The 13044-nt window shown below is 31.3% G+C and overlaps 2 protein-coding genes across 7 annotated transcripts in view; one reads left to right on the top strand and one right to left on the bottom strand.

Moving 5' to 3' along the window:
* Window positions 1-1137: 1137 nt before the first annotated feature.
* LOC139493348 (all trans-polyprenyl-diphosphate synthase PDSS2-like) lies at window positions 1138-12848 on the bottom strand. Of its 2 annotated transcripts, none has more exons than XM_071281679.1 (6): window positions 12748-12848; window positions 6549-6659; window positions 4117-4315; window positions 3587-3817; window positions 2813-2962; window positions 1138-1957 (listed from the first exon to the last, which is right to left on the bottom strand). In XM_071281679.1, the coding sequence occupies exons 1-6, from the start codon at window positions 12831-12833 to the stop codon at window positions 1802-1804; spliced, it is 933 nt and encodes a 310-aa protein (XP_071137780.1). In that variant the 5' UTR covers window positions 12834-12848; the 3' UTR covers window positions 1138-1801. The 2 variants fall into 2 exon arrangements, with proteins under 2 accessions (XP_071137780.1, XP_071137779.1); XM_071281678.1 differs by lacking the exon at window positions 12748-12848 and adding an exon at window positions 11751-12387.
* LOC139493347 (malonyl-CoA decarboxylase, mitochondrial-like) overlaps window positions 12559-13044 on the top strand; it is a 33051-nt gene continuing 32565 nt past the window's right edge. Inside the window, exon 1 of one of the 5 annotated variants that reach the window (XM_071281677.1) lies at window positions 12559-12672. Coding sequence is in view for 1 of the 5 variants with exons in the window: in XM_071281673.1 (XP_071137774.1) it covers window positions 12607-12672 (66 nt within the window). In the remaining 4 variants the exon portion in view is untranslated. Of the gene's footprint in view, window positions 12673-12770; window positions 13038-13044 lie in introns of those variants that run through there. The other 4 variants (XM_071281673.1, XM_071281674.1, XM_071281675.1 and 1 more) reach the window with 4 other exon arrangements.

Here is a 13044-nt window from a genome sequence, read left to right as displayed (position 1 = left end):
AATTTTGTATAGATTATGCATGGAAAACCCAATTTTCTGCAAAAAAGAGTAATCTACACCATAGAATTTTTAGATAACATATGAGAAGATGGCTTTAATAGTATGCGTTCAGTTAAGAAAAAGAAACAATGGGGTCACCGGACCCGTTTTCTTGCTATATTATAAAATAGGTAAATTCCTAACACATTCTATTGTAAAATTACCTTAATCGGAATTATCTGCCCTTGTATTTGAGTTGCCTCCCCTTATGTGGCAAAGTTGGAAAAAAATTGATCAATCAAAAGTTTTCTGTTTTTTTTTGTAAAATACAACCATAAATATGATAAAACATGTTATTTTCTATATCGAAGTGGAAGTTCTTACACATGAATTACCTACTACTCTAAAACTTTGTACATTCTATTAAAGATCTAGACCTTGTTTTCTGGTATTTCCAAATCCAAAATGGAGGAAGACACCCTAACTACCTTAACCATGAAAACTTTATATTGATCAAATATCAATGAAATGCTATCAAGGATGTAATGATACTATACTCAATATAGCTGGTGAGAGTCAAACATCATTCTATGCATTGCTGCATCCAAGAATTATACTTTTGGAACCCTCATCCACTCATAAATGCAAGCAAACCTTTATTGAAACTGGGTACACGTTTTATTAACAATAAACTCATATTTATAATCTAATAAGTTTTGTCAATCTCTGAAAATAGAGACATACTCATAAAGATAAGGTTAACAATTGTCACAAGTAGTCTGGGGATACAATATCTCATACCAGCAAGAACATCATAACTGAATGAGCTAACACTTATAATGAAAGACATTTGATAGCAAGAGAATACTAATGAATCCTAGAATGAAGAAACTTTTTATAGTGTGCCTTATTACTAAGTGTCTAATTAATCGAGACTGTGTGACAAATTGATTTTGTGTTTTGTGTGTTATTGTAACACTTACCCAAAGTCCCTCAACTACAGCACAAGTCAAACTTTCTGTCAAAGTATTGTTATAAAATTCACAAGAATTGGTTAAAAAATACACGTTACACCATTGACAAGCTTCTGTTTCAAGATAATGACACAAACAAAACTCAAAACAACATTGATTACAAATAATAATAACATATACAAATGTTTTTATTTTTTATATCTGGTATCTGTATAGTTTTCTGTATAGCATACCTAATAAAAAATCTTCCCAGGATCTTATCATGGCTGATGATATCAATACCAATCAGACAGTTTTCTGTATATCATACCTAATCAAAAATCTTCCCAGGATCTTATCATGGCTGATGATATCAATACCAATCAGACTTATCATATAGATCTGTATCATAATTATAGAAAATATGATCATTTCTGTCTCCATGTCCATATAAGTCAAGGCTTAAAGCTTATTTCTTATCTGTTTTATTAGATAAGTATCTTAACATTCATAAACACATGGGCAGACAAAACATTGATTGATAAAAGAGTTAACATCAATCTCATGCCAAGGACCAAGAACTGGAAAACAGTAGATTTTATTCAAAATACTCAAATCTTTTCTTTTCTTGTTCATCCATTATCAAATGGCAAGAAACGAGGAATTAATACAAGTAGAAAATTGTACATTTGTCTATTATCACTTTTATTCTAAGTGTTGTAGCCATGATTTAAAACCAGTACGTCAACACAAAAATCTTCTTAGCTTTCGTAGAAAAACATCTTTATCCATATCTTCTTTTACCAACCTCTCTAATATAGGTCTATTCAACAAGAAAGTATATTGATAAAAACTATTCATATTCTTCGTCATGAAACTGTTGTGGCATTTATAATTCTAAACAGAGCATCTCTAGGTACAGACTGTTCAAATACATGTAACGATTGTCTAGCTTTTACACCATACTGTTTACATAAGTCTTTACATTGTTGTAACTCCCCACTGTCTTTTATTTTCTTTAAAATCTGAAAAAAATATTTATACATCATATATTTGTTTTATACTTCTTTGATTCTTTTGTAGTAAGTACAGTATTTCTGTTTTATTATTTTAAAACTCTTGTTTATGTCCATTCAAAAATAAAATAACTGTTTTTTTTAACATGATTTTAGTATGTCAGTTGTGTTTATGCTGATGTCTAAAGGAACCAGAATAGATGCAGTGAAGTCATAAAAAGAATTATGGCAAGCTGGACCAAACATTAAAACATCTTATCAGAATAAACCAAATTAATGACTTTCTGACATACTTTAAACAGGGAGATATTTTGTATTACTCTCTTTATTAAGTAGATTTTGCAAAATTTACCTTCATTATTACATTGTATTAAATTTCATTTTCCTTTTAAGTAACAAATGTCATACATAAAGTTGACTTTCATTTGATGCTTACTAAATATGTTCCCAAACTTTAATATAAATATAAAAAAGAAGATGTGGTATGATTGCCAATGAGACAACTATCCACAAAAGACCAAAATGACACAGACATTAACAACTATAGGTCACTGTACGGCCTTCAACAATGAGTAAAGCACATACCACATAGTCAGCTATAATAGGCCCTGATAAGACAATGTAAAACAATTCAAACAAGAAAACTAACGGCCTTATTTATGTAAAAAAAAAAATAACGAAAAACAAATATGTAACATGTAAACAAACGACAACAACTAAATTACAGGCTCCTGACTTGGGACAGGCACATACATAAATAATTATTATGTTTAAATAAACAACTGACAAAATCCTTTGTAGTTACCATTTGTTGTATAGTGGCATTACTATTTAGGTTTAACTAATCTATTGACTTTTAACTACCTTTTTTTGTTCTCTGGGATCTTCTAGTAATTCTTGGGTGAAGTCTAAAGATCTGTTTCCTAGGTACAGGACCCCTGGTGCCGTGGAGAGAATATTAGGAGATATATCATCTGTTTCTGGCTGTGTGAACCTGTTGATATCCTCATATAACTGAAACAAAACAAATTACATCTTTAACAAGAAGACATTTTTTTCGGTAGTGGTACATTCATGACATTGGATATCTTTGTGACAATTAATTGGTCATGATAACAATGATTTTTATTTGTACCTGGTTATGCTTTGATTGTTATTTTTATCAGTTATTTGAAATTAAGTAACAAATTAGATTTTCATATGGATGGTAAACAAAATATAAAATATCCTAGCCATTTTCTAATGATATTGGTAAGGGAGGTAATTCATGCTGAAAATAGCTTTATAAACTGTCAGATATATAATATGAGAACTACCATGACTACCTTATTTTTTTTCAAAATTTCTCAGGGATACCATAAAAAGATAGGCATGGATATATTGAATACAATGTTTGGTGAAAAGCATATATATGCAAAAGTATCTAAAATAAAGATAAAACAGGTAAACAAATCCCACATTCTCAAATTATTTGCATGGTCTGTTATAGTTTCTTTTAATATAACACAAAACTTCTTAAAATTGTGATCATCTTTGGTAGATATTTGTATACAAATATGTGATATCTTAATTTTCTTTTTGAAAACCATTTGTAATTTCAACTCAATCTTTTTTTCAAGAAATATCCTACATATTTACCTGTCGAGTAATTGCCAAATTTTTACCCAAGTTGAAAGCTGCAGTTTGATAAGATTCATTGTGGCCGACTAACAACAAAGCTGACTGACAACTATGTGCCAGTAAACTCCCTGATGTCAGGTACGTCTGGTCTAACCAATCATCAAATGTTACATCTGTTTTGGAATTCTTTATCTTGGTAAACTCAGCCTCCATTGAATTACCAATTGCACATGAAATATTTTCTACTACCTTAAAAATAAGAAGTTTGGATTAAGAATCAAACTAGTATCAGGCTAAAAAAAATGATAATAATTCTTGCCTGCTGTTTCTGCTCAGCTGTTACAGTTAATGTGTAATGTTGACTAAAGCAATTAAGTCCATGTATCAGTCAGATACTGAGGGAAAAAAACTACCAACTTTTTCAAGAACTGAAGAAGCTTCTATTTAAATTTCATTGTTTTACTGTAAAGTTGTAAATTTTCACAAATATATATATATATATCGTACAAAAAAACTCTGAAAATTGTTAACTTATAAACAATAAGTACCTGAGTATTTTCTAATCTGGCCAATTCTGTACAAGCATTGGCGAGAAGGAAATCTCCTGTCAACGTAGCCATTTTATTTCCAGATGACATCCCCTCCAACACCTCATCAACCCTATCAAAATCAGACATATTGACCACACCTTTGTGTATCAGACAAGCTGTATATATCATCTCTGTTATCTCAGCTAATGCTCTCTGACTGTTATAAATATAAAGCACACGTTTATTAAACATAAACAAACAAATATATGTAAGGGGTGTTGCTGTCATAAGTTTAGTTCATCACTAGGCGTCATGCCTGTAAACTTACGTAGGAAATAAAATTTATAGCAACACGGAATCATAACTGCCTCATAATCTGCTAGGAAATACCATGGATGCTAGTCATGCTAGTACAACAGCACAACATTTGATATAGCAAAGGACTAACATAAATTTAATAAACTTCATCAATGTACAGTCTTCACGCTGAATGGCAGCCCAGGCTTGTAAAATTGCTCTCAGGCCTGTAAAAATCATATCTACAGGCCAACAGAATCTAACTAAAAAAATTTCAAAAATTGTACGTCGGGCCTTTAGATTTAACAGTTCATTGTGAAGACTGAATTATGTAATTATCTGTAAAATACCAAGTCTAAATAAATTAAGATGACTCAACATTGGTTTGTATGTCATGAATTCAAATTTTATATTCTACCTGAACATGTAATGCAATGATGTTAATGTAATCGCATTCTAAAAATCAATGATCAATCTATTGCAACTTTATCCTGAATTTGCATTAAAAATATTGCACAGGAAGTAAAGCAAACAATAATTGAACCCATTGCATTAATGTCTGCATAAACATCTATTTATAAAACTTGATATTAAAACCATAAAAAAAGATTCCATAAACGCATGATAGTGATAACCAACATCCATTTCTGTAGAAAATGGTCATGATGGTTGAGCCTAAAATGAATTGATATCATAAAACAACAAACCAAAAATCAAAAAGACAGGTTTAACTTTAGAACATCTTTGTCATTTTGTTTATAAATACTTTTAATCAGAAATGGAACATTTAAAATATTAAAAGCATAACTGAAGGGACATGAGGGATGGGGTATCATAGATTGACATACATTTTTTACAATCTAATGTATACTGCTTTTAACTTAAATGCATTAAACCTGTTAAAGGAAATATAACTGTATCCAGAATACATGGAATAGCAATGCATATGATCTATCTGAAATCAACCAATACACGTATAAACATGATAAATTATGTGTGTTAGAATGGTTTGGGCAAAATCATCAACCCTCTTCAGAGTATGTTATTTGATTAGGGTAAGTATCTGGTAATCTTGCCACCGGAATGTTATGTTTCCTATGGAGCAGAGCACAGGGTTCTCAGTAAGTTATTTTTACCTTTTATGACCAAAGTGAGACCAACAGTAAACGGCTATTTACATAATTACCTGTTATCTATGTCCTGATCGGAACGAGATGGCTAACATTTATATAATTACCTGTTATCTATGTCCTTATCAGAACCAGATGGCTATTTATATAATTACCTGATATCTATGTCCTGATCGGAACCAGACAGCTATTTATATAATTACCTGATATCTATGTCCTGATCAGAACCAGATAGCTATTTATATAATTACCTGATATCTATGTCCTGATCAGAACCAGATGGCTATTTATATAATTACCTGATATCTATGTCCTGATCAGAACCAGATAGCTATTTATATAATTACCTGATATCTATGTCCTTATCAGAACCAGATGGCTATTTATATAATTACCTGATATCTATGTCCTGATCAGAACCAGACGGCTATTTATATAATTACCTGATATCTATGTCCTGATCGGAACCAGATGGCTATTTATATAATTACCTGATATCTATGTCCTGATCGGAACCAGACGGCTATTTATATAATTACCTGTTATCTATGTCCTGATCAGAACCAGATAGCTATTTATATAATTACCTGATATCTATATCCTGATCAGAACCAGACGGCTATTTATATAATTACCTGTTATCTATGTCCTGATCGGAACCAGAAGGCTATTTATATAATTACCTGATATCTATGTCCTGATCGGAACCAGACAGCTATTTATATAATTACCTGTTATCTATGTCCTGATCAGAACCAGACAGCTATTTACATAATTACCTGTTATCTATGTCCTGATCGGAAGCAAACGGCTATTTTAAATATTTACATACTTACCTGTTATCTTTGTTTGTCCTGATCGGAACCAGACGGCTATTTGAAGTATTTATATAATTACATGTACCTGGTTATCTATGTCCTGATTGAAACCAGGCAGCTATTTTATGTAATTTACATAATTACCTGTTATCTTTGTTTGTCCTGATCAGAACCAGACGGCTATTTTAAGTATTTATATAATTACCTGTTATCTATGTCCTGATCAGAACCAGACGGCTGTCCTGCAGCTTTACATACAAGAAGAACAATTAAACCCCTAGTCTGTAATGTGTGGGAATCATTGTAAATCAGACCTCTGTAATACACAACTTTATAAATTAATGGAGTTTTACAATGCTTTTTCAAACGTCTTCCTACAAATGTTTTTAAAATTCAGATTTACAGTTCATGAGTTTTAATAATTGTTTCAATTCAATATTTTCATTCTAAGTTTTTACATGCACATGACTATTGACATACATGACATCATGTTTAATATTGGCTAATAATCATGATTATTATTTCCATTAACATCAGATTAACCCTTTTTTAGTTTTAATCTGAAATCTATAAAAATTATATAAGGCCAAATAAAAATATATGTGTGGTTCCAGTAACCCTACCGTCCCTACTTTTTCAGCTTAAACATAGCCTACCCTAAAGATTTTATTGTCATTTTTCATTCAGCACTGTTAAAGTCAGAATGTTGCTCCCATAGACTCAATGTAAAATCAAAGAGCTGAAAGCTCTGAAGAAAAATGACGCCACTGTCTCTAATATTGGGATAGTTTTTATGCAAGTCTTGATTTTCACATTACGTAATTAGTTTAACAATGCAACATGTATCGTAAGCATATAATTGATATTCGTATATGTGTGTGTGTGTGAAGTGAAGGTGACAACTGGCTGGTTTTTTAAGACAAATGAATAGGTCAAGACTAGCTGAATTGTACAAATAAATACCGTAGAAAGGCTTGTATATTTCTCACTGGTACATAGTCTGAATCTGAGTCCGTTCGCTTCCATTCACGTTTGCGCCCACTCATTTTCACCCCTTTCACTTTCACACCCTACATGTTCGCACCCAATCTTAATTGGTTTTGTGTTTAACAACTATGTAAGCAAGTGTTTTCTTATAAGTATAATTGTTGTCATTGTCTCAAAATAAAGTGAGACAGCAATTTTTTTTTTGTGTTGAATAAATCTTAATTATGTTTTGGATAAGGTATTGCTAAAAATAATAATAATCCTTTCTAAATAAAGTGGTATTTTGTCAACGTTTTATTTTGTGTTGAATAACTCTTAATCATGTTTTGGTTAGTGTATTGCTATAACTTGTTTCATTGACTTGTTTCAAAATGAAGTGAGATTCTGACTATCATGACTATGTTTGTTTCTGCGTGTTGAATAAATTTTATCATGTTTTGGTTATATTAGTGGATTGCTATATTTTGGTTTCTATGTTTTATTGTTTCGTTGTTTCAGATCAATGGGACCAAGCTGTTAAAAACAATTATCTTTTGTGTTTTTTCCTTTAAAATCTTCAATGTTTTACTCATACCAAGCTATAAATACATTCAGTATTTACACCCAAGCAATTTAAAACAACAACCATAATTTTCCAATTATTCAACTTGAATTTGAATTAAAATTGGGCGTGAATGAGTAGAGTGTGAATGTGCGAACGTGTAGGGTGCGAAAATGTATTGGGCACAAACAGACCTGATGCCACACAGTCTGAACCCCCTTCTCCCACAAAATATTAAGTAAATAATCTTTTTGTTACTGCTATCAAAGGTCTAATGAAACTCAGATAGTTTCAAACATTTATCAAAGAATTCTAGTCAAACTGGCACCTAGTTAAATTGGCACCTGAACGTCGTAGGAAGGCGTCCCAGAAAAATAATAAAATAGCCTTGCCAGACGTCATAATTATTTGGACTAATACATGAGATATTGTGTATTTTTCTGCATTATTTTAACCAGTTGAGCATTTTACAGGATTGTTGGTTTAATGCTGTTTAAACTTTACTGAAAAACAAACACCTTAAATTTGCTAATTATTTGGCATGAAAGTTTGATTTATTGAAAGGGACTCATAGTTTTCCATTTTATTTTAATAATTGACTTGTTTTTACAATTACACAAATTGTCTAATTGTTAAAACAACAGCTTTGGTAAGGGCTTCGTTGTTTACCTTTATACACTACATATTCACTTTCGTTTCGTGGTTTACCAAAATACACAACAACATATTCACTATGTACTTGGTAACAGTAATTAATTAATTGAATAGAAAATATTATATCAAATATTATTGGATGCCGAATTGACGTCGAATAGGTGCCGATTTGACTAGATGCCAATTTAACCAGGTGCCGACTTGACTTGTACGTTTCAATTCCTCTGCGATCGTTTGCGGTATTTTCTTGAGAAAACCTATTTTCCATCATCAAAGAGAAGAAGAAACTGCTTTAAAATGATCCTGGAACGCTTCATGATTGTTAAAATAAGTTTAATTCACTCAAAAACAATTTTAAAACTTGCGATTAAACAGGAAGTTTCCAAAGCACGTGTAAAAGAAGAAATTAACCGGTGAGAGTGGAAATCCGTATATGACAGATATCCCTATAGTACGACTTTGAAAGTAAAACAGTTCAATCCTTTTGTAAAAAAATCTTTAATATACCTATCACATTAATGTTTGAATGGTCTTAAGCTTATTCAAACCATATAAGTCGGTATGAAACACCAAAACGGAATGAACAATAACCGATTACGTTTTGTAGTTTACAAATTCTAAAACTGGTTCCCGTCAAACTACAACACTTTGGTCGAGTGTAGTGGAATACAAGCAAAAACCAGTGTAAACTGGGTCCTGGCTGGTTTAATACTACACAATGATGCATAATGATAACACAAGCAGATACCAGTTTGTTTGGAAAATAGAAAATACGAAACCAAGCGCGGTAGGCAGAGCAATGTAATGAAGTTCAGGTCGGCAGTTATGGAACAATGACTGCGTCATTTTCCAAAAAACCTATAAAATAAAAAAAAATCCCTACCTTACTACCCTAACTTTTTTTCAGATGTAACTGGAACCACACATACTTTTTTATTTGGCCTAAGGTGCAGTGATTTTTACCTTAAATATTTAACATGCATGTTTTAACTTAATTTTTCTTATTTCATACCCGCCAACTTTTCAAAACGCCCATGGGGGTTTTACGTGCAAGATGGCTCTCATACTTCTACAAAACCATCAAGGGGGCCTTCATATTCTAATGTTGTTTTTTGGCTTCTTCTCACTTAAGTAGCACAAAACAAAGATTTTTTCACTCCCAATCAGACAACTTTAAACTGATGTAATTCATTTCATCTTTCTTTATATTTTATAAATGAGGTACCAAAAAAAAGAAGAAAGATTATAATCTTTCAAATTGTGATAGTTTCATTATGATATAATTATTACATAATTAATTGTTATGTAATTAGTTGCTATATTGTGATGTTCACATTTAAATGAATTTAGTGTCTTTGTTCTTCATAGCATCCCAAAATATTTTATAGATTCTTGTACAACACAGCTTGACCTCCAAAACCGTGCATATTAGGCCAATGGGGATGAAAAATCTTTGTATTGTGCTACCTTAAACAAGCCTGAAGCCATTGTAAAAAAATTTGTTTTATTTTCAAAGAGGGACGAAAGATACCAGAGGGACAGTCAATGAATTAAATTGTGGACAAAATTGCTATTTCAAAATTTCCATTTGAGAGCCTCCATGGGGAAATCCCACGCAAATAGTGACAGTTGGCAGGTATGCTATTTATTACATGTCATATGATTTGTAATGGAGAAAAAATATGTAATATTGGTTATCTTAATAAAGAATATGAATCAGAATGTATATATATAATTTGAAATTTATCTTGAAGCTGGAAACATGAGAAATAGTGACCATATTCTTATAACATGTATAAATATAGAACTTTTTTTTAACTTTTTCAGTATTTCAGACGATTGCTATTTAGACATAAAAGTCTGATGCTACTAGAACATACTGGTGAAATACTGAACATGCTCTGATGCTGAAATCCAGAAATGGGCAAGTTACATGTAATTAAACTGTCATATAAAAAAGAAGATGTTGTATGATTGCCAATGAGACAACTGTCCACAAGCATGACAAGAGACCAAAATGACACAGACATTAACAACTATAGGTTGTGTACGGCCTTCAACAATGATCAAAGCCCATACCGCATAGTCAGCTATAAAAGGCCCCAATAAGATAATGTAAAACAATTCAAATGAGAAAAGGAACAGCCTAGCCCTTATTTATATAAAAAAAATGAACGAAAAACATATATATTAGTCAGGGGTGCTACTTTTACAAGTAATTTTTATTTACTTGAAGATAATCTCCCCTTAATTTTCTCAAAAATTTACTTATACAAGTAAAAAAAAATTACAATCCCACCAAAATTCTCAAGTTTTGAGATTTAAAATCATGCCTTTAATAATTTTTCCCAGGTTAGCTCATAATTTTTTTATTAGAGTTCAATGTTTCATCTCATAAATTCAATAAAGAAACTGATTGCAGCAAAGATCTCAAGTATTTGCACAAAGCCTTCAAAAACTGCTCCTTTGGTGATTGTAAATGACCATGCAGTGTTCTGAAGATAACAAACAAATGTGATTTTCATTGTCCATGAAATTACACTTAAATGACTAGTAAAGACATTTGCAATGGGCAGACAAATTAAAATTCTATTAGAGCAAAGAAATCCTAAGAATTTAAGATATATAGCTAAAATGACTTTTTCACTTATATAAGTAAAAAAATCTGAATGTCTAAGGGACATAACTAAGTCATTTTTTTACCTTTACAAGTAAATAAAATTCACTTGTATAAGTATCCTACAAATTTACTTATATATGTATATTTTTTTTTACTTCTTCAGGTAAATAAAAATTACTTGTACAAGTAGTACCCCTGACTGAATATGTAACACATATTATTAAAACAAACGACAACCACTGAATTACAGGCTGTTATAAACAAGTTCTAAATATATGTAACACATAAACAAACGACAACCACTGAATTACAGGCTGTTATAAACAAGTTATCAGTGAGTTGGTCAATTTGCAAGTTACAGCTGCAAAAAAGAGAGACTAAGGTCAAAGTATGTACACTATCTTCTGAATTTACATGGACATGTATACAATTTCAATTAATAGACAACTTTGAAATTTGTGCGCTTTCACATAAAGTTTCTTAGCAAATGTCTGTCACAACATGCACACTGCTTCAGTTGTTATGTCACAGTGAGAACCGATTGTTCATGAGATGTAAATCATTCATAAAACAACTTGAAATTTGGTATATAGATAATGATTTACCTAGCTGTCTGAAGTAGAGGATGTTTAGAACCAACAAGTTTCCTCATTTGAATAGCAACATTTGATATTTCATCACTCAAAAAACATCTGAGCCCCATCAATGAAGTTGGATAGCCGACAAGTTTCTCTGCATCTGAAACTGCTTTGTTCCATTCTGTTACTTTTTTTGAACTCCAAATTCCAAAACATTTCCTTGGAAAACTTTTAGAATGTGATGCAATATGATGACTTTTCAGCAAAAAAATAGGATCCCTCATAAAAGATAATGATCTGAATATTCTTGATAAATGCATGCTGTTCTTTTTGAGATATCTTTTTTCAAAACATGGTTAAAATTTATATTTTAAAATTATGTGCATTTTTACAAGGGCAAGTTCTGACACTGGTTGTGTTGTACGTCACAGACTCTGTGTTCGGGTCTAACGAAAAAAAAAAAATTAGCAACGGGCGAAAATAAAATACTTCCAACATATTCAATGATTCCAAAACATTGGAATGGATTCATTTAATTACCTTTTCTTATTCTATCAAACATATACCCTTACCCTTTCTATCCAGGCAATGTGAATATTTTAATATTACAAAATTGTAAAATAGTTCTTCTTGAAAAAGATTTTGGTAAAGAGATAACCTTGAGGCCGCTTAAACACATTTTTGGATGTTATACACATTTAGTTCTCTTTCTTTTTTGCGCGGGGATTAATCATTGTCGAATAGAATATAGAAGACATATTTTATGTTTAATTATTGATAATAATATACCAAAGTGTAGTGACTGACTGGAGATACATTTTTCTCGAGGTTGTAAGGGATACGGAAGGTGTCGCTGAAGCGAAACTGTAAACAAACAGACGAAATGTTCCGTCGGTGTTTCCTATCCATTTTTACAAATGCCAGACCATGCAAACCAACATCTAAATGTGTTAGTGTTTTATTTTTACCAAAAAAAAAATCATTTTGATACAACACATGTTTTGATACTTAAATAACTCCTTACCCGAGCACATGTCGAAAGTTAAAGGTCACGTTCTTGGAATTTTGTATTTTATTTTCCTTCCTGGCTTCTCGGAAAATGCATTGCATGTTTAAATTTAAATAGTAGGTCAGTAAAATCAAATTCTGAGAACCATCTTACCACTGACTTTTTGAAAATATGCACCTATATTATTTCTGTGAATGAGCATGTATTAGCATTTAAAATAGAACCGTTGACGAATACAATTATATGACCTCAAACTGCTTAATGTTGGCGGATTTTTCAAACTTTGTAAATATTGTATTAAGACAGTAAGTT

This window comes from Mytilus edulis, chromosome 10, assembly GCF_963676685.1.
Source record: "Mytilus edulis chromosome 10, xbMytEdul2.2, whole genome shotgun sequence".
Lineage (NCBI taxonomy): Eukaryota > Metazoa > Mollusca > Bivalvia > Mytilida > Mytilidae > Mytilus > Mytilus edulis.
Note: the sequence above shows the minus strand (reverse complement) of the source record. Positions and strands in the feature narration are given on the sequence as shown.